Here is a 19,671-nt window from a genome sequence, read left to right on the forward strand (position 1 = left end):
CAGTTTTAAAAGACGCGCCCAAGTTATCGATAATTGATATTTCAAAGTGTTGTATACCGTTAGCATAAACACACTCTCACACACTCTTATTTCTGGGTATACATTTTCTGATAAGAATGCAATAAATATCCCGACTGGTTGGAGTAATTTCAAGTTTTTGAATTAAAAATGCCTTAAGACACGTTTTTAAAGAGTCATGTAGAGTTAACACCAGTGCCACATATCCTGGGAATGGAGCACCAATCAAAAGTCATCATTAAGCGGCCCAAATCAGGCCAATTCTAGTCGGAAAGTCGTTGCAGCCGCCCATCGCCACCATGTCGAATGATGTGCAGGTCGCCCGAGTGGCCAAGATAGCCACCGATGTGCCGCGTCGCAATGGCAAGCAGCGTGACTCCAGTGGATTTCAGGGCAAGCACTCCGGCAGCGCGGCTGGCGAGGATTTCGAGTACGTCTTCGGCAGCATTTCGCCGCGCGGCGGAGGACCCGGTGGCAGGCACTTGGTGGGATCCAGCGACCTAGACTCCCCGGAGCACACGCAGCGGGACACCACCGAGAGCGACAACAACATATCCAGCTGCTCCACGCTAGACATTGTCAACAAAGTGAGTAATGGTGCCCGCACTGAGAGAAATAACCAGGTCTCAAATCAAAAAAATCAATATCCCAATTAGCCTTGATACATTGGTACTAAACATGATAAAGTTCGCTTTAAATTAATTTTTAAAATTATCACAAAATAATTTAAAATACCTCATTATTGTATAGTTTGAATTCACTGCTAAGAAACGCAGATTTTTCAATCCTTGGTTTTCAAAGTGTTTCGGGCTTGAAATTCGGTTGGCGTCCAGTGCGCAGATGCGTGTGGAAGGCTGAGGGTCAAGTTGCAGCGGCGGAGAGCGCGGATGCATCCGCGGTCGGATGACGACGTAATCGCCAGTCAAAATTTTCCACTGGACCATGATTTCAGAGCAACTGCTTCCGCGCAGCCTGAGCTGCCTGTGCTGCAGCGATACGCCATCGGTGCCCAGCGACAAGAGACGCAGTTGGGAGTACACGCTGATGGCTCATCCGCTGGCCAGGCGACCCATAAACGTGATGACCCCGAGAATAACCACTTAGAAACCTCTAATGCGCCTTTTTCCCTCTGATTCACCTCCAGGTTGAGCAACTGTCGGTGCAACAGCTAGAAAACCGGGTGCGGGATCTCACGCAGCGTCTGCAGCAGGCAGAAAGGCAGCTCACAGAGAGCAACACGGAGCGGGAAATATGCCACAAGCGCTTGGAGGTTGTCAGCCAGGCCCACGAGTGTCGCATCACCGAGATGCACTGTGTCATAGCCGAGTTAAGCAAGAAACTGCGCAGCAAACAGGATCACGTTATCATGGAGGAGCAGGAGCCGGAAGGCAGCGGTGAGTAGCAGTTTCAAATGTGGGAAATAAACCCCTAATCCACAGTCTTATTTTCAGAACTCAGCTTTCAGGAGGGTTCAGTGTACAACTCCGAGCTTAACCTCACCAATCCTGATGCCGAATGCCAGACGGAACCACTGGAAGACTTCGAGGGCGCCTGCAGTACCACTAGCGTGGGTAACGTTGCCCACAAACCGCAGGAACTGAGCCATAAGGGACAAGTGGAGGCACTTCAGGAGGAAGTTCTGCACTTGAGAGCTCGAATCGCCCTACTCCAGTCCGAGATTTCCACCAAGGACGCTGCTGTGGTCGAGGAGCAGACCAATGTCGCCTTCGACTGCGAATCGGAAGTCAACGAGTGCGGACAGCGACTGAATGATTTGAATGGTAGTAGAAATAATCCTAATGATGAAAGAATGTTTACAAATTTAGATGCTTTCAGTTTGCACTTCCTTGACAAGTCCGCAAAAACGCACTCCAGCGGTACCGAAAATGGCTGAACGGGTTAAGTTGCGATGCGCCAGCAAACAAGAATCCGGAGAAGATCCATCACAAGATACTTCGATGAGCAACGAGGTGTGTTGACCAAACTTTTTTCAGAGAATACATTTCAACCCATTTCATTTTAAGCAAATTAATCTGGTCGAACATTTGGTGTCGGAGCTAAAGGAGCAAAACCTATACATGGAGAACTTTATGGAGCCCCTACATTTGAGCAAAGATATCGAGCGACTGCAACGACGTGTTGAACAATTGGAGATGCGAAACACCATGCTGGCACTAACGCTAGACGAATGCAAGGAGCACACTGAGCATCTGTATCTGCTATGCGGAAAGTACGAGTCCAATGCGGTTGCTCTTCAGTTGGCGCTTAATTGCAGTGATCGCGCCATCGAAGCCTACGACGTAATGTTGGCACTGCTCGAAAGCAAGTAAGTACAATCACCATATGACGCGTGTTGATCCTTGTTTCACAATTCATCACTTGCAGGTTGGCACTGCTGGGAGAGAAATCGGTGGCAGCGGAAGACAGTCGACGATCGGTGGAGTCGGTGGCCCGGCACCTGCTGGCCCGTTTGGATAGCGAGAAAAACGTGTGTGAGAATAGCCTGGGACCGTGGCAACACAACATCAACCTGGGCCCAGAGGATGCACCGAAAACTGGCCGGCCGTGGTGTGCCGACGACGACAACCGCCTGCGGTACCACGTCTCCAAGCTAAAGGGACGTCGTTCCAATGTCCAGCATACCATTGTCAGTCTGGAATCACCCTTCAGCGACATATACGAAAGAAAGCGCCTGGCTTTGGAAAAGGAGCACGAACTGCGGAGCGCGGACAAGAAGTCACCCATTGATTTGGAGACAGCAGTGATTATGCAAGAAATACTCGAGCTGCGGGATTCGAATTTGCAGCTGAAGACGAAAATGGAAGAGGCCGAGCAGGAACGGCAGAACGCCAACGAGCGAGTGGGCATACTGCACGAAGCCCTAAAGCAGCTGCAGGCAAACAATCGAGTCTCGTATTCGGAGGCGGAGCATGCGGCTCTCACAGAGCAGCAGTTGGTGGAGGCCTTAACTCGAGAAACGGAGCTCAAGGGTCGCATACAGACGCTGTTGGCGAATGTAACAGCTTCTCAGAGGGCCTTCGACGAAAAATACGAGCAACTGCATCAGAACGTGCGTGAACTGCAGAAATCCAACCAGTAAGATTCGATTTATTTTAACTGTTTCATACATAATTGCTTCATATTCCCCTTTCAGCAATCTGGGCCAAATGTTGGATCACACCAAGCGCAAGTACCAGCTGCGGGTGAGGAAGCTGGAGCAGAAGATTGTTGACCTGCGGCTGGACTACGAACAAGGCCATAACCATGTTCCTGAGACTACTCTGTAGGAAACGCATGACGACCTTCCAGGAGGACTGAGCAACTGGGCGTGGAGCGGGCGCGCTTGTCACATATCCCGCAAAAGATCTTTCCCTCTCGATCATATCGCTTATTTTACCTTTAATGCAATGACCACCCGCCCAGCAGTCTCCCTGGATCCGCCATGACCAAGACAGTATCACGAATGTGCCATGCGACTTAATTGCAGTCGGCTGGGGCTTGGGCGGTGTCCCTGCCCCACAGATAAGGCTGCAGTAACTACATACTCAAATACATACATATTCAGAGGTGCCATGAGCAAGGCTCCACCAACCTATCCATAGATCCGTGGGATTGGAGCATTCGTCTCTGGGCCACAAGCAATTACATATACACACATACGAATAGGCAAACTAAGGAGTTATTCAAGACGCATACACGGAATCCTATATTTATACAATGTATTCGCATTTTGCTTGTTATATGATTCAATATGTATTTAAAACTGTACAAAATATAAAACGTCTACTAAAACTAGCTAAAATACTCGAATTTGCAATTGGCGCCAATAATTTATCGATAAGTTAATGAAATTAACTCAAGAATCCATCACCATTTCGTATAGTGTTGCAAATCACCAGAATCAAGTGTATTAGTTCTTGTGAAATGCAAATGTTTTGAAAATTTAACTTAATTTACTTAAAATGAGTGCCACAGAAGAAGTGGAAAGTGTTGCCAATGAGGATGCAGCTATAAAAAGACCTACAGCCGATTGTGGCGCCAAACGAAAATCCTCTGAAGATATCACACACAATGGCAACGCAAATTGTGGCGCAGAAGACGACCGAAGAAAGCGCGTAAAATCGGAGGAGCCTGTGGCGTCCATTAAAGATGAAACAAATCCTGAAGTTCCTATTAAAATAAAAGCTGAGCCAGTCGAGGATGCAGAGCATAAAGATGATCCCACTGCTGAGCACTGCACTTCGATCAAGATTAAAACCGAACCAGCGGACAATGGAACACCAAATGCAGGTGCGGTGGTAAAAACTGAACCCACTAATAGCAATGCACAGAACGCCGTCGACGAGTCCACCGTCTCCTCAAGCAGTATTAGGACTTCTTGTCGCTTCGGCATACGATGCTACAGGTGATGCACACTGACCAACTCCCAGTTTACCAACTAAAAATATACCTTCTTCCAATGCCAGGCGAAATCCGGCTCATCGTAGTGCAGAAGCTCATCCGGGGGATCAGGATTACCGGCGACCAAACTTTCCAGCGCCACCCCTCGGAACTCCAGCATGTCCTTTCGGTAACGCATGCTATCGCCGTAACCCAGTTCACTTCCAGGATTACTCCCATCCTGCGGATTGTAAGTAGGAAGCTTGACTTACTTCGGCTTTAAACAGGCTAAAGCCCATTGTAGTCAATTCCGCGCAGAACATTCGAAATCGTCTGCGTCAACGCCAAGCCCAAAGGCAGAACGACGATGACTCGGGAACGGATGAGGAGGATGAACCCTTTGGAGGCGACAATGACAAGGATGCGGACTACCGTCCAGGCGCAGATATAGACGAAGATGAGGATGATGAGCTGGATGATAACCAACCCATAAGTGGGGATGACTATGATTAGACTAAACATTCAAATTCGCTGTTAACTTAGATTATACGTTTCATTGGCCAAATAATAGGCTTTATATATTCTGTTGACGAAAACTTATGTCTATGGAGTTCCTTTAGTAGAAGCCCTCGTCCACTTCATCGGCTGGCTTTTGATCAAAAGTGGCGCCCCATTTGGCAGCCTCTCCGCCGCGAACTTTTACATTGTAGCAAACATTCTCGGCCTTAAGAACGCTCTGCTTCATGGTAGTGATCTTACGCCATAGTTCACGGGCTCTCTGACAGTTTAGACTGATGTAACTGAAAAAAATTGGAAGTTAATTGAGTTTACTTAAGGATGAACTAACTAACCCGCTGTAGAAATGCTGCAGGGCCTTGCAGGTGTCCAAACAGGTGTCTGTATCTCCACTGCCTAGCGAATTTATGCAGCGGCGCATCAGTTCCCCCGTAAGATCCGAAAGTCCCAGTATATATTCCGTGGGGTCCACGAAGAACTGAAACTTCTTTGGGCTCTCAACCTGAGCTATAGCCTGAACATCTTCGCCTTCAGTTGGCTCTTCCTTTGGCTGGCTGCTCTCCTCGACGTACTGCATCACCGCCTGAATGGCCTGCCAATCTGAAACACTCTTGGTTTCGTTCTCGCCCTCAGCATCCTCGTGGCACAAGTACTCCATGTAGGTGTAGGCCTCGATAAACTCCTGCAATCCTGGAGAGTAGGAGCTGCGGAACTGGTAGACATCCTGGTCGCGCAGTTCCAGGGCCACAGCCCTAAAGTTCACCGTGATCAGCTTGTTCAGTCGCTGACGTGCCTCCTCCAGGACCTTCTCCTTATTCTGCTTACGCGAGTCAATGGAGTGCAGCAGGAAGATGATACGCTTGGACTCGATGGTAATGTCACGACTCAGCTTGACAATTCGCTCGTGGCGATCGTGTTTCATGGTCAATTCATTAGAATAAATTCGAAATTGTTGGACAATGGGACTCTCTTCATCCAGCTGGGCAGCCGGTATTTGGCGCTTCCTAGGAGCATTGTTCCTGTGACCAGCACCTCCGTTTTTCGGCATTATTGATGTCTTGCGCGATTCTATTTGAACGGTTAAAAAACTGGTTTTTTTTTCTTCTTACTTTTTCAGATTTTCAATCGCGTCGGCATAAATTTTTTGTAAACAAATGTCCGATAATTGATGTATCGGCCATATCGATAGTCTCCGACATATATCGCCACCTAATATCGATAGCCAGGGAACTTTCGTGGCAAGAATTTGTTAAAAATATAAAAATAATTAAATTCCAGCCCTAAGGCAATGCATGATCCGGTCAAGAAGTCGGCTCACTTGACAGCTGGCTCCACCAGCACAGCGGAGAAGCTGTGCTTCGACAAGAATGAGTTTATGAAGGTTAGTAATCCATGTCAGATGTGTTCCCTTGCTAAAATTCCTTCGAACAGGCAAACTTCTCGGTGGATGAGTTTCTGCACAAGAACCGCAATGCGCCCAGTCTGGAGCAGCTGCGCGACAACTTGGGCCTTTACCTCAAAGGTCTGCGGGCGGCCATGATTGATTTGATCAACGAGGATTACGCAGACTTTGTAAACTTGAGCGCAAACCTGGTCGGACTGGACCAGAATATAAAGACCATTCAACAGCCATTGGAGCAGTTCCGCAGCGACATCGAGAGCATTCACGGCTTAATAGACGAGAACGTGACCGAACTGCGGGCCCAGTTGGAGGAGAAGCGTCAGCTTCGCGAGTTTAAACGCGGTCTGCAGAGCCTAAAGAAAGTGTATGAGACCATTAACAAGCTTCAGGATCTAATCGACCGAAAGCTGAGCGGGGAACAGCCAATTAAGGCCGTTGACCTGGAGCGCGCTGCCCTAGACCTGATTCAATTGAAGTTCCATGAGAAACACTGTTCCAAGCACTTAAGCCCCGAGCATCAAGGGAAGATCGAACAGCTTGAAGGGCAATTGCATCAGCATCTGCGACGCTTCTTCAATGACGCCCTTAGCCAGGCACGCAACTCGGCACCGGAATCCTTGGAGCGCTGCTTGCGGATCTATATAACTCTAAATGCCTGCGATCAGGCAGAGTGCGCCTTCCGCGAGGATGTGGTGGCTCCGTATATGACGGGCGTCATTGGCGAACAACAGTTGCAAAACTCGCCGCAGGGATTAGCTGGCATCTACAGCAAGATCCTCAACTTTATATCGCTGCATATGACCGATCTGCTGCGCCTTACGCTTTACTCGGATAAGTTTCCGGGCTTTAACTTCGTGGTTAATAGTTACTGGTCTGATGTGGAGACGCGTCTTGAACTGCACATGAATTCCATATTTGCGCCTGGCAACTCGGAGGTGTTCTATGTAAAATACAAGTGCACTCGTGACTTCCTGGGCAAAATAGAGGAGCTATTGACCTGCTCCGGAGAGCAGGCCGTGGCGTTCTATCGCCAGCACAAGCAAACAAAAAGCTTTGAGGCCCGCTGGAATCTTCCTGTTTACTTCCAAATATGCTTTCAAGTATGTAAATAAGCTTAAATAGTAGAATTTTTGATAAATATGAAATGTTTTTAGGAAATTGCGGGTAAATTTGAAGCCCAATTGGAACCGGTGCTCCAGGAGGACAGTTTAAATGATAAAAGCACCGATAGGGACTACAAAATATCCGCATTCAATGCCGCGAAGGAGGCTATGATACGCTGCTGGGCCGAAGGAGTTTACCTACCCGAAGTATTTCCGAAATTTTACAAACTTAATGTGCAGGTGGTACTGCGTCTTTCGCGCTGGATCACGGATGCAATTACTCTATCGAAAGGCAGCAACTTTTCCAAGTCCTACACTCGAAACCAGTTGCTTATTGCCCTCCATGCAGACATCCGCAAACTTGACGCGTATTTGCCAGAGCTTCAGCAATTGATTATTAAGTCAGTGCCCGTTGAACAGCGTACGAAGATCTTTAGCGACGTATTGGCCAAATCAATGTCCTGCCTTGCCGACACGCTAGGTGCGCATTTGACCAACATACAAAAGACCTTAGTGGAGTTGCTGATCGGAGAATGCGAGACGGAAAATGTGCGCCAGGTAAACGACTTGCCGCGTTTGTATCGCAAGACGAATCGAGAGGTTCCCACACGATGTTCGAGCTATGTGGAGCAAATGCTTCGACCGCTGAAGGCTTTTGCCCAGCAGAACGAGTCCCAGCTTGGCACCCTGGTGGTGGAACAGATCTTGTCGGAGGTTGCTAGTCACATAACCAAGGCGTGAGTATAATTTTACGATGGGTTAGAATTTGCCTGAACTTTTATTCGCACTATAGGTACTTCAATGTGGTGAGCGATGTGCTCACATCCGTACAGAAAACCGAAGAGTCATTGCGACGCCTGCGAAATGTAAAAAGTGGCGGAGCCGCGACTGTGTCGACTGGAAGCTCGGCTGTGATGTCTGACGATGATAAGATTCGCGTCCAACTGCGAGTGGATGTCACATCCTGGAGGCAAGAGCTGGGCAAACTAAACTTTCAGGCCACCCAGATCGATAGGCTAGTCGAGCTGACAAACATGGTGGAGGACAGTATCAAGCTAAAGGATAACAGCGCCTAGACACTAACAACGATCAGTTATCAAACGTATACTTTTCTTTTTATTCTTGGTAAACGAATTCTAACGATTCTTTAGGCACAATTATTGATTGTATTAGGACTACGAATTGTATATAATATATATAGGCATATATGTATATCATATATTTAAATGCATTGAATTTCACAATCGTTATTGGTAAATACCGGCGAAAAGGATTCTTCCTTGTAGTTATTCGCTGTTGGAATGAAACAGAGAAGAGATTGCGGAAATTAGCCGACAGAACTCGTTAAACTGTGGCCACAGAACGCTAAAGATATATAAAGAATATTGCAGAACGGCAGGCAAGAAACCATGCATAACATAACTCAAGCTTGCAAGGATATATACAGAGATATTAGGTTGTGTGCATATAAGAATGAGCGGCTCAACGGAAGACAAACAGGATTGGATGCCAAGGCTCAAACAAAAACAAAACTAGGCTTGCTACATTACAGCTTGAGTTCTTCGGTGTCCGGCAGCTTGCGGAAGAACCACTGCACATGCTCCTCGGTGACATCGGCCAGCTTGGTTGGCTGCCACTGGGGCTTCTGATCCTTGTCGATGAGAAGGGCACGCACTCCCTCCTTGAAATCACTGCGCTCCAGATGATGCACGGCCAGACGATATTCCATAATAAGACACTGAGCCAGCGACAGCTGTGATCCGAGCTCTAACTGACGGAACGTAACCTTCATCGAGGTGGGAGACATCTTCGAGAGCGTCTAAAACAAAGAAAAAGGCAATGTGTCTGATTTCAATAATAAGATTCAACTCTAATAGAAAAATGCAACAAGGTCTGGGGTGTGAGTTTGTGAGCTAGTGTAACTTATTCAGTTAAGAAAAGTCGTGCTGCAACTAAAGCGTTGCTAATTGGCTGGTAACGGATCAAATATTTAGGCGCTAAAAGCGCGCGCCAAGCGATGATTGGCCCAGCCAATTAACATCCGATTGTGTTCTTATCACTTAGTAAACTGTGCACCACTCACCTCAAGCGTCTTCTTGGCCCATTCACTGCCATCGTTCTGCAGATTCTCTAGAATTCCCTCCACCGAGTCCGCCGAAAAGTTCTTGTTGATCTGTTCCAGGACAGGCTGCAGCGAGAAGGGCTTTTCTGGCGTGGAATGGTACTTCTGCAGCAGCTCAGGCACATCATCCGCATCCGGGCAGTTAAGGAGAGCCGTCTCGAGATCGGGGATCTTGCTGCTCTCGCAGTAGTGCGTGGCAATGCCCGAGTAAAAGACATCGCCGCCGCGCAGTCGATATCCTGTGAGACCCAGGTAGAGGCCCAGCTTTCCCTGCAGTCGAGGTAGGAAGTATGATCCACCCACATCCGGGAAGAGGCCAATCGCCGTCTCGGGCATGGCGAACAGCGTCCGATCGCTGGCCACCCGGTACTTGCCGTGCACACTCAGACCCACGCCACCGCCCATGGTAATACCGTCGATGATGGCGATGTACGGAATCTTATAGTTCCCGATCAGGGCATTCGTGCTGTACTCCTCCCGGAAAAAGCTCTTCGACTCATCCGTGGGGCCAGCCTCGACCAGAGCGCGCACATCTCCACCGGCGCAGAAGGCCTTGTCACCTGTGCCCTTGATGATCACCAGCGACTTGGACTTCTCGCACTTCTTCAGGTGCTTGTAGATCTTGCGTACCATCTCCAAGTTGATGGCATTAAGCGCCTTGGGGCGGTTTAGAATAATCATTCCCTTATTAGAAGACTCCGTGGCCAGCACGGAGGAGGAGGATTGGCGGACGGAGAGGGCCATTGTTGTTGGTTTTGTTTGGGATATCGCTGCTCCGCCGATCATCGGCAATTGGCTACAGGTGCGATGACCGAATGTGTACACCAACCTTTGAATTGGGCCCTGCTGGGCGGCGGTATCGAATTGTTTTCGATTAGCTAAGCGCATCTATTTGCAGGAATTTGCATTACTTACCATTTTGAGCGGGTGTCAGTAATGTTGTGTGTGGGGCGAAGCGAGTGTTTAGAATTTCAGCGTTGCGCAATAGAATTTTAGCACCCGCACAGCTGGTCGTTCTTGTCGCGGTGCTGCCAGACCGCATACATGGCGGAAGTAAATAAGGGTGTTCCAGAAATCGTAATCCGCGTAAAATTATGGAAAGTTTCTATTAAACAGCCTTGGAAAGGGCTTACCTATTCCAGGCTTCTTTTATTTATTATATATTCACATATTATATTTATAAGAACTTTAGATATAGATACGAATTTTATAAAAACAGCTTAATACAAAAATATACTTTTGAACTCATTATTAGATAAACGTAAATAAGAACACACGTTACAAACATATTCATAATAGAGCAGATTTGCAGTCTGGCAACACTGAAATTGGCAATTGTACTTCTCGCGAATAAGAAAAACAAATTTCGTGGAGTTACTTTATCTTATTTTGTCAACAAATAAACGGTGAGTAAACATTTGTAATTAGCACGCAATCGGTGGTCGCTTGTCAGTTAAGCCAGGGATAGCAAGGGGCTCGCACCGAGATTACAATGCCGCAGTTCTTTAAGTTCCGCAAGCTACGGACAAAGCGTCATAGCTCTTCTACCACTTCCGCCTCTGTTTTCATGTCCTCGTCCACGGCCACCAACCAGATGAACTATGACGGCCTCCTTTCCAAGTTGACCGACGAAAAACTGATGCTCTTCGAAGCCGCCGGCGAGGGCACCATTGTAGAGGGTAGTCGGATATGCGGCCAGGATGCGGATCCGCTGTCCTTGCCGCTGGTGGAGGACGGCGCCATCGAGGAGGAGCAGGCGGCCCCCATACAGACGATTCATCGCACTGTATTCGCCGTTCCACGCGTCCCTTCCCCCTCCCCCGTAAGCACATCAGGTGCGAATCTGAACCTCAAGTCGGAAAACGCTGCGACAGCGACTCCGCAGCGCAAAATATCGACGTCATCACGTTTCATGAACGCCTTCAGTCAGCTCTACGGCGGCGGCGGCAACAGCGGTCCGAGCTGCGGTCACGTGGAGCAGCACAGCGAGGAACCCGGTGACCTGTCGGCAAACCGTACTCCCACCAAGGGCATGGAGTCTAAGCTCGTGGCAATGTGGCATAATGTGAAGTATGGCTGGAGCGGCAAGATGAGGCAGACCAGCTTCTCAAAGGAGCAGCCCGTGTGGCTGCTGGGACGGTGCTATCATCGCCGCTTTACTCCGCCCGTAAGCATGGAAAGTTCCATCACCGAGCTGCCCAGCGGGGCGGATACCACCCCCGATAACGCCACATCGGCGTTCGACAGCATTCAGGCCACTTCGACGTCAACCTCCTTGTATCCAGCCCTTAATCCGCAGCAGATCGATGAGATTGTGGTGCCCCAGGAACTGGGGATGGACGCAGTGGAGAACCAGGTGGGCGAACAGCCTTGGGAGGAGGGCATCGAAGGCTTTCGTCGTGACTTTTATAGTAGGATTTGGATGACCTACCGGCGAGAGTTCCCGATAATGAATGGCTCCAACTACACCTCGGACTGCGGTTGGGGCTGTATGCTAAGGAGTGGTCAGATGCTCTTCGCTCAAGGACTCATCTGTCACTTCCTAGGGCGCAGTAAGTTAAACTAGCCCTCACAAATAAGTTTGATTACTATTAAACCTTCTTGCTTCAGGCTGGCGCTATGATTCGGAGTCCCAGTTGCACTCAACTTACGAGGACAATATGCATAAGAAGATCGTCAAGTGGTTCGGGGACAGTTCCTCAAAAAGCAGTCCCTTCTCCATTCACGCCCTGGTGCGGCTGGGGGAGCATTTGGGTAAAAAACCTGGCGATTGGTACGGTCCCGCCTCTGTTTCCTATTTGCTTAAGTGAGTACAGATCTTTATCGCTTTGTTAATCTTTATTAAATTAAACAACTCTTCACTTCACCACAGACACGCCTTAGAGCACGCTGCTCAGGAAAATGCAGACTTTGACAATATTAGTGTCTATGTAGCCAAAGATTGCACGAGTAAGTACAAGCAGAAAGGAATCCCTTAATCAAAGATTCATAAGATAACTACCATGACACATTGATATGTTCATGAGTAATTGCTGCAACCTTGTTCGCGAAGCTCATTACTCATGGGCTCAATTGATAAGGTATGTGATTTGATAACCAACTTTGTGGTGTTTTAGTTTACTTGCAAGATATTGAGGATCAATGCAGCATTCCGGAACCGGCGCCAAAACCCCATGTGCCTTGGCAACAAGCGAAGCGGCCGCAGGCGGAAACTCCCAAAACGGAGCAACAACAGCACTGGAAGTCCCTCATCGTTCTGATACCTTTGCGCCTGGGCAGTGATAAACTGAATCCTGTGTATGCCCATTGTCTGAAGCTGCTGCTGAGTACAGAACACTGCCTAGGCATCATTGGTGGAAAGCCAAAGCATTCGCTGTACTTTGTCGGCTTCCAGGAGGACAGGCTCATCCACTTGGATCCGCACTATTGCCAGGAGATGGTGGATGTGAACCAAGAGAACTTCTCCCTGCACTCGTTTCACTGCAAGTCGCCGCGGAAGCTTAAGGCCAGCAAAATGGATCCTAGTTGTTGTATCGGCTTTTACTGTGCCACCAAAAGTGATTTCGACAATTTTATGGAGAGCGTGCAGCTGGTAAGCAAAAGCCAAACATTTCGTTATCCAACGTCCTATTAAGTATCTTCGTTTCAACAGTATTTGCATCCTATGCGTTGCGCCTCTGGGGCAACTGTGGATAAGGCGGCTGGGAGCCATCATACGACGCCTCAGTCATCCCATCAAACCGAGCAAACAGAGATGAACTATCCATTGTTCTCATTTTCCCGCGGTCGTTGCATGGATCACGAGCGGGACGAAATGAGCGATTCGCTGTACAAGCCGCTCATAAAACAAGTGGCTTCTCTGGCCCACGAACTGGGCGCTCAACTGGCGCCGCCACAGCACGGCGATGAGCACGACCAAGATGATAGTGAAAGCGAAGAGTTTGTGCTGCTGTAGATCGTTGCCACCACATAACCGTGTTGCTGTGCTAGCTGTGTTATTTGCTCATTATTATTTGATTTAGTTGCCAGCCGCTGCTGCTTGCTTGCTCGCCCAGAAAAACCCAACAGACCCGTATCTCAAACACAAAGACTTTGTTGTACCTTTACGCCTACGCATATAGTACATAGACGCATGCATGTATCTTGAATATTTACTGATGTCCACGTTAATCTCTCTTTTGTTCGACCTGTCGTCTCGCATTCTGCCAAAGTTTTTCAGCTATTCCCATGTTCGAGCAGCCCGATCTGTTTATATGTGTTATATATAAACCTATGTAATTTGCGGTATTATTATTTTAAAATCATGAATCTTTAATGGAATTGAATTATCTTACAATGGTGCCAATTGTCACTATTCTTTGAAGTATTTCATGTAGTCCTTAGTTCTAGCGTTTAGTTAAATTATGTAAGTCGTCTTGTAATTGTTCGATCATTATTTAGTTTTAACATTAATTGTATATACCCTCGAGTAAATAAATAAACTATCCTAACTTATACTAAATACAATTAAGGTGTCATGAGATTTCGCTGATGGGATATGGATGTATGATATAGATACAATATTGCACGGAACTTAAATTAAATTAGACTAACTAGTTTTAATGTCTTTTATGAATAAGTAATTTAACCCACAACCTCATCTTTCGTTTGGGATTATTACAGCTTGCGAAGTGTACATACCTCTTATTATTTGCAAACAACCAAGTTGTTGGTTGGATCCATATTTGGATGGTGGGACTTGAAACGCTTATCTCTGCATGACCTGCGCCTCCCGCTCCAGGCGTTTTAAGAGCTTGCTGAGATTCTCCCGGGCTGTCGTTGCCCTAGCCGCACTAATACTTATTGCAGTCCGATAAGCCTCTATAGCCTCCTGCGTCTTGTCCCAGCGATGATAGAGAACTCCGAGATTCGTGTGGTACAATGTGTTGTGGGGCTCCAGCTCAATAACGCGCTTGTAGATCGTCTCCGCCTCCGTGTAATGTTTTAATTTGCCAAGCACGTTGGCGCGAATGAAAAGGATACTAACATCGTTGGGTAGATGTTGGAGTGCCTGATTTGAGATGCGCAGAGCGTCTTCCTGCAACCCCTTGTTGTCCAGCATTGTGAGAATGTTAGCCCAGGCCTTTGGCTGGCGGGGATTTAGTGCCACAGCGTGCTGCCAATGATGAAGCGCTTCGGCGTAACGTTTCTGCTCCAGATACAGATTGCCCATGTTGTAGTAGCAGACGGCGAAATTGGCTCTGTACTTCAGGGCCTTCTCATAGCTGGCCAGAGCCTTGTCGAACTTTCCCTGAGCCGATTGCACAATGCCGAGATTCATCCAGGCCGCTGGAAATGCAGGATACGCCTGCAAAGCCAATCGAATGTATTCCTCGGCGGTGGTTAGTTGTCCGTGCTCCCGATACAGGTTGCCAAGGTTCATCAAAGCTGACTCGTAGTTCGGATACAATTCAATGGCCCTGTGGTAGTGCTGAAAGGCTTTCGTATTGTTTCCCATATCAGTGGCCAGTCGGGCTATGTTATAGTGTACCTTGGCATTGTCAGGACACACCTGTAGCGCGGACTTGAACAACTGCTCCTCGTTAAGCCAGTCAGTAGCTCGCTGGCGAGTCCGTACCATCATAACGGAGAAGAGCAGCATTAAAAGAATCCGTAGAGCAGTGCGCCAGTGGGTGTTTTCCGTACTGCTGTCATACCAATATAAGAATCCGTAGATGGACAGCAGGCAAAAGCCAATGGAGGGTACATAGAGCGTCCGTTCGGCAATCACGAATCCTACGCAAATGATTCCCGACGCGGGCAGGAACGGGATGATCATTAAACCCAGAGCTAACATCATTCCGGGCAGCCGTCGGAAGTTCATCAGAGCCACCAATACGATGGAGTAGAATCCGATCACGCCCTGCAGTCTCAGATCCCAGATGTTGGTCACCAACTTGACGCAACCCAATGCCCAGTCGTAGCATAGCCAGTGGGGGCACAGCATCAGCCAGATGTTCATGACCAGCAGATACTGCTGGGAGAGCCCACGGGTCAGCACGTGCTCATTGTGCGCCACGGGGTTGTCCACTTCCTTGAAGGTGGGCGTCTCAAAGTCCTGCCACCAAAGGCGAGCCGTTAGCAGACCCAAGGTACCCAGCAAGTAGAACAAGTAGCTCATCCGGGTGCGCAAAAGACTCCACTGATCCTTGAATCGCAGATGATAGTAGCCGTTTTGAAAGTAATCCAACAGTACACACGACATGGGGATGGTCACTGCGGACTCTTTGAACAGCATTCCCACAGCAGTGAGCAGCATGATTAGACCGCCAGTCTGTGGACCAAGTCTCCCAGTATTGGCCACGGTTAGCAGAAGACACAACAAGTGAATCATGCCGAACATGAGCTCGGCCCTGCCAACCACACCAGAAACCGCCTCTGTATGAATTGGATGGGCGGCAAATAGAGCCGCGGAGAGGATGGCCCATCTCGCCGTGCTGACCTCCGGGACATAGAGAGACCGAATCAATCGCCACATGAGTATCGTGTTGACGCAGTGCAGCAGGAGGTTTAGGAACTTCATGTGGGCGGCACTTAGCCCCAGAAGGGCATACTCGCAATGGAACATCAGGGTGGTCAGTGGCCGAAACGATTTGTGGGAATCGGAACTGAGCAAGGAAGCACCCCAGAAGTCGTGCGTAAAGATCGCCGTCCAGTTGGTGGGCAGTGAGTTGACATCCCGGTTCTTGACGATGGCCACCGTATCATCGAAGACAAACTTGGCTCCACTGAGGCCGCCGCATCCGTAGCATAGCAAACAGATTAGCACTAGTATTGCCTGACAGACCATGCTATGCAGCGTGGCTTTGTGAACGAGGTCTAGCATACTGGATTATTTACTAATTGTCAATTTTTTAAGTTTAATTCACTAATTCTGCGAATTTTAATCGGAGTTGTTTTGTATACATTTTTTGTTGTGTTTTTGTCCAAACACCCCCTCACTGGACAGTGATGCCAGATCAGCGATAGAAATGTGTGCAGTATAGCTAAAAATATGTATCGAAAAATATATGGTTATAAGATCATATAAAATTACGTAAATAAAACTCTCAAATGTGCTAATTTTAGAGTATTCATATTAAAATAATTACATATACACTTGATATTCAAGTATAAATAATAGTAATAAAAACAAACTGCTAAAAGCTAGCTAGACATTCGCCCGTTAACGCTTGCAACAGCTGTTTAAATCTAGATCAAAACAAATCTGAGGAAAAATTTGTTGAACTCACAAAGAAAAATTAAGTCCTCGAAAATGTCTGAAGAAATCCTTTTCGATTGCCTCCATGCAGAGATAGTAAATTATTGTCTGGATAGCAATAAGGTAGGAACCCGTGAGACGCGAAAAAATCAGTCATACAACCGATTTTGATTTGGTTCCGCCTATTAGGAGCACGATCTGGCCACTTTGGAGTATATAGGATTCACCACCGGCTACCGCCTTATTGAGCGGCTCACCCGTGAGGTTTCGCGATTTAAGGACGAGTTGGAGACGATGAAGTTTATTTGCACCGACTTCTGGATGCTTATATACAAGAAGCAAGTGGACAACCTGAGGACGAACAACCACGGAATGTACGTTGTGCAGGACAAGGCTTTCCGATTTCTGACTCGCATCTCGCCGGGCACCAAGCAGCTGGAGCACGCGCCCAAGTTCGTGGCCTTCACGTGCGGGCTGGTGCGAGGAGCTCTCAGCAATCTAGGCATCAACAGCACCGTGACGGCCGAAGTGCAAAGCATACCCGCCTGCAAGTTTCACATAGAAGTGAACAGGAACTAATTAGGATGTAAGGCAATGGTTTATTACTACAATTATAGAGATACTACAGACTAGACTAGGCTATCTTTTCGTAGAATGCCACAATGTTGTGGTCAGTCCAGTTAAGGCGTTCTCGCAGGATCCACTGGTCGATGGGCAGTTGAGGCTGGGCGGGATTGGGATCTGTGTGGATTCCCAGGGCGGGCAGTGGCCCAATCAATATAAGCCACTTTCCTTGAAACACTTTCAGATAGTCCAGAAAAGCTCCTCGATTGTTAAAGTAGCAGAAGAGCAAGGCACAAGGATGGACGTCACTGCAGCATTTGGCCAATAAATCCGTATTCAGTTGGCTGGCATCCTCTAAATAGTTTAGCGGTATGAAACTTCGAACCGAGTACTTGCTCTGCCACCAGTTGCGATCGACCTCCAAGCCAAACATGGGCACTTTCCGACCTCCAGACACTGTCATAAGCCATTCCAAAAGCCCACTGCCGCAGCCTATGCTCAAAACTCGCTGGATGTCGTGCATGGCTAGTAGCTGATTAAAGTAGTCCAAGTCCACCGATGTCGGCCACATCCAGAGCAGCTTGCGCTTGAGCTGTTGGTCCAGACAGTCGCCTAGGGCAAGCAACTTGCGCCAGTTGCACGACCCATCATCAGTTAGGTAATAAATCTCACGCAGTGTCTCGAGTTCCGATCGCTCGTCCATCATATTGAATACTGTTAGTTGCAAATTAAGCGGTCTTGCTGCTTCCGATGGCCGGTGAACTTGGCAGTGACGTCGGCACGCGGAAATATGGCTAGCGGCCAACAAGATTGCTGCGGTTCGCTTCGGTTCACAGCACCTGACTTATCTCTAATAAATTAGAGGACCCTTTTGAAAAAGGGCCAACTCATTAGAGATCATATCGTCACTTTGTGTTTTCTTCTTTTTGGTACCAATATTTGAAATTCTTGCGCCAGTGCATCTCGCTAAATTTGGAGCTACCTTGTCCCGGGGCACGCGGCTGGTGATGTTGCATGGCGGGTTCTTGTGCATCGGGGCTAGGTTCGCTAGAGTATTCCTCGTTGTCCAGATCCAAGATGATCTTGCGATAAAGCTGGACATTCTCCTCTGGCATTACATCTGGCAGAGGCAGATGCTCTGAGGCAGCTTTTCCTTGATCCAGCTGCAGTTCGGGGAGTTGAGATGGCAGTGGCGTAGTTTGCAGCAACATTACTGGCTCAACGTTGCCCACACTCTGGATCACGCTGTTGTATCTTACAGTCTCAGATGGTCTTTCTTCCGCCGTCGTGGCCTCCTGAGCACTGGACCTTGGTGTAACCATTTCCACAGTACTGTCAAACGCACAACCAGGGTGCATGGATCGCAGATGTCGCAGCATGTTGTCCTTTCGGTTGACAGTGATGTCACATTGGATACAGCGGTAGCGTTCTGCAGTCTTGTGTTGTCTTAAATGCCGGCTCAGAGCATCCGGATCATTGTAGCTTTTGCCGCACAGAGAACAGGACTGTCGTTCGCGATTTGAGTGGCGCTTCATGTGCAGCCGAAGCGTGGTTTGTCGCAGAAAGGACTTCTGGCACACTTTGCACCTGTGCCGAATAATGTTTTTGTCATGTTTCCGCAGATGCTGATTCAAATTGGCCTTGTTCTGAAAATGCTTAGAGCAGAGCTCGCATTTAAATTGCAGGCCGAGATCGCTGTGGATCGCCAGGTGGCTTGCAAGAGAGCTCTTGCGGCGGAAAACCTTCTGGCAGATCGGGCACAAATGCTTCTCCTGGTTGTGGGTAAGCATGTGGCGCTGTAGAACAATTGGTTGCTTGAAACTTTTATGGCAGACGCTGCACGAGTGTTTCGATTGTTTCTCGTGGCTCATGAGATGGTACTTTAAATGCGAACTGGTAGCAAACCTCTGCAAGGAAATCTCAGTCATGAAAACTACACACAGCATAAGTACACGCTGTAACTCACGCGTCCGCACTCCTTGCAGTTGAACTTCTTGAGAAGATCGTTGCCGCAGGTGAGGTGGTAATACTGCTGGGTCCGACTGCGAAAATCCTTGTTGCAGACGGTACAGTGGTAGCCGTTATCTGTGACACTTATTCGCTTATCAGTCGACGTCCTTGCTATCGTTTCCTGTGTCTGCTGGATCTCGACACTCTCCTGGATTGCAACTCGACATTCCAGGCAATCCGATACATCCGCCACCAGGCAGAGACGACACTTGGTGTGTCCACAGCTGTCAGTGACGAGGCGATTCTGTCCTGTAGCATCGCAGTTGCAGCGAGGACATTTATTCATTGCTATATACTAAATGCATTGAAATCGCAC

General features: G+C 48.2%; 10 protein-coding genes across 15 annotated transcripts; 5 read left to right on the forward strand and 5 right to left on the reverse strand.

Annotated features, from left to right (window-relative positions):
* The first annotated feature begins 99 nt into the window (after positions 1 to 99).
* Positions 100 to 3,820, forward strand: LOC6727969 (colorectal mutant cancer protein). 4 transcript variants are annotated; one of them, XM_039294830.2, is made up of 7 exons: positions 100 to 605; positions 1,163 to 1,412; positions 1,458 to 1,799; positions 1,855 to 1,988; positions 2,043 to 2,344; positions 2,404 to 3,114; positions 3,173 to 3,820. In XM_039294830.2, exons 1-7 carry the CDS (start codon positions 318 to 320, stop codon positions 3,303 to 3,305), a joined length of 2,160 nt encoding a protein of 719 aa, XP_039150764.1. In that variant the 5' UTR covers positions 100 to 317; the 3' UTR covers positions 3,306 to 3,820. The 4 variants fall into 4 exon arrangements, with proteins under 4 accessions (XP_039150764.1, XP_016034560.1, XP_039150765.1 ...); XM_016176656.3 differs by having other exon boundaries at positions 101 to 605; positions 1,470 to 1,799; XM_039294831.2 differs by lacking the exon at positions 100 to 605 and adding an exon at positions 888 to 1,095.
* A 42-nt stretch (positions 3,821 to 3,862) lies between these two features.
* Positions 3,863 to 4,998, forward strand: LOC6727970 (aprataxin and PNK-like factor). Its single transcript, XM_016176657.3, has 3 exons — positions 3,863 to 4,423; positions 4,485 to 4,648; positions 4,703 to 4,998. The coding sequence occupies exons 1-3, from the start codon at positions 3,981 to 3,983 to the stop codon at positions 4,909 to 4,911; spliced, it is 816 nt and encodes a 271-aa protein (XP_016034561.1). The 5' UTR covers positions 3,863 to 3,980; the 3' UTR covers positions 4,912 to 4,998.
* On the reverse strand, positions 4,938 to 6,097 carry LOC6727971 (translin-associated protein X). The gene is made up of 2 exons (XM_002103287.4): positions 5,250 to 6,097; positions 4,938 to 5,198 (listed from the first exon to the last, which is right to left on the reverse strand). The coding sequence occupies exons 1-2, from the start codon at positions 5,960 to 5,962 to the stop codon at positions 5,015 to 5,017; spliced, it is 897 nt and encodes a 298-aa protein (XP_002103323.1). The 5' UTR covers positions 5,963 to 6,097; the 3' UTR covers positions 4,938 to 5,014.
* Positions 6,098 to 6,153: 56 nt separating this feature from the next.
* Positions 6,154 to 8,655, forward strand: LOC6727972 (conserved oligomeric Golgi complex subunit 2). Its single transcript, XM_016176658.3, has 4 exons — positions 6,154 to 6,295; positions 6,346 to 7,416; positions 7,471 to 8,156; positions 8,213 to 8,655. Exons 1-4 carry the CDS (start codon positions 6,203 to 6,205, stop codon positions 8,493 to 8,495), a joined length of 2,133 nt encoding a protein of 710 aa, XP_016034562.1. The 5' UTR covers positions 6,154 to 6,202; the 3' UTR covers positions 8,496 to 8,655.
* On the reverse strand, positions 8,513 to 10,592 carry LOC6727973 (3-hydroxyisobutyryl-CoA hydrolase, mitochondrial). 3 transcript variants are annotated; one of them, XM_016175371.3, is made up of 4 exons: positions 10,457 to 10,592; positions 9,503 to 10,387; positions 8,970 to 9,238; positions 8,513 to 8,712 (listed from the first exon to the last, which is right to left on the reverse strand). In XM_016175371.3, exons 1-4 carry the CDS (start codon positions 10,457 to 10,459, stop codon positions 8,706 to 8,708), a joined length of 1,164 nt encoding a protein of 387 aa, XP_016034565.1. In that variant the 5' UTR covers positions 10,460 to 10,592; the 3' UTR covers positions 8,513 to 8,705. The 3 variants fall into 3 exon arrangements, with proteins under 3 accessions (XP_016034565.1, XP_016034563.1, XP_016034564.1); XM_016175369.3 differs by having other exon boundaries at positions 9,503 to 10,384; positions 10,457 to 10,590; XM_016175370.3 differs by having other exon boundaries at positions 8,513 to 9,238.
* Positions 10,593 to 10,788: 196 nt separating this feature from the next.
* Positions 10,789 to 14,047, forward strand: LOC6727974 (cysteine protease ATG4D). Its single transcript, XM_016176659.3, has 6 exons — positions 10,789 to 10,947; positions 11,136 to 12,093; positions 12,152 to 12,347; positions 12,414 to 12,490; positions 12,658 to 13,133; positions 13,194 to 14,047. Exons 2-6 carry the CDS (start codon positions 11,136 to 11,138, stop codon positions 13,494 to 13,496), a joined length of 2,010 nt encoding a protein of 669 aa, XP_016034567.1. The 5' UTR covers positions 10,789 to 10,947; the 3' UTR covers positions 13,497 to 14,047.
* On the reverse strand, positions 13,827 to 16,656 carry LOC6727975 (protein O-mannosyl-transferase TMTC4). The gene has a single exon (XM_002103291.4). The coding sequence runs from the start codon at positions 16,404 to 16,406 to the stop codon at positions 14,289 to 14,291; it is 2,118 nt and encodes a 705-aa protein (XP_002103327.1). The 5' UTR covers positions 16,407 to 16,656; the 3' UTR covers positions 13,827 to 14,288.
* Positions 16,657 to 16,736: 80 nt separating this feature from the next.
* LOC6727976 (trafficking protein particle complex subunit 6b) lies at positions 16,737 to 17,415 on the forward strand. Its single transcript, XM_002103292.4, has 2 exons — positions 16,737 to 16,904; positions 16,971 to 17,415. The coding sequence occupies exons 1-2, from the start codon at positions 16,836 to 16,838 to the stop codon at positions 17,358 to 17,360; spliced, it is 459 nt and encodes a 152-aa protein (XP_002103328.1). The 5' UTR covers positions 16,737 to 16,835; the 3' UTR covers positions 17,361 to 17,415.
* LOC120284203 lies at positions 17,361 to 18,051 on the reverse strand. Its single transcript, XM_039294835.2, has one exon. The coding sequence runs from the start codon at positions 18,049 to 18,051 to the stop codon at positions 17,416 to 17,418; it is 636 nt and encodes a 211-aa protein (XP_039150769.1). The 3' UTR covers positions 17,361 to 17,415.
* A 193-nt stretch (positions 18,052 to 18,244) lies between these two features.
* LOC6727977 (PR domain zinc finger protein 5) lies at positions 18,245 to 19,660 on the reverse strand. The gene is made up of 2 exons (XM_016175368.3): positions 19,312 to 19,660; positions 18,245 to 19,252 (listed from the first exon to the last, which is right to left on the reverse strand). Exons 1-2 carry the CDS (start codon positions 19,639 to 19,641, stop codon positions 18,251 to 18,253), a joined length of 1,332 nt encoding a protein of 443 aa, XP_016034569.2. The 5' UTR covers positions 19,642 to 19,660; the 3' UTR covers positions 18,245 to 18,250.
* Between the last annotated feature and the right edge of the window lie 11 nt (positions 19,661 to 19,671).

Source organism: Drosophila simulans, chromosome 3R (assembly GCF_016746395.2).
Source record: "Drosophila simulans strain w501 chromosome 3R, Prin_Dsim_3.1, whole genome shotgun sequence".
NCBI classification, from domain to species: Eukaryota; Metazoa; Arthropoda; class Insecta; order Diptera; family Drosophilidae; genus Drosophila; species Drosophila simulans.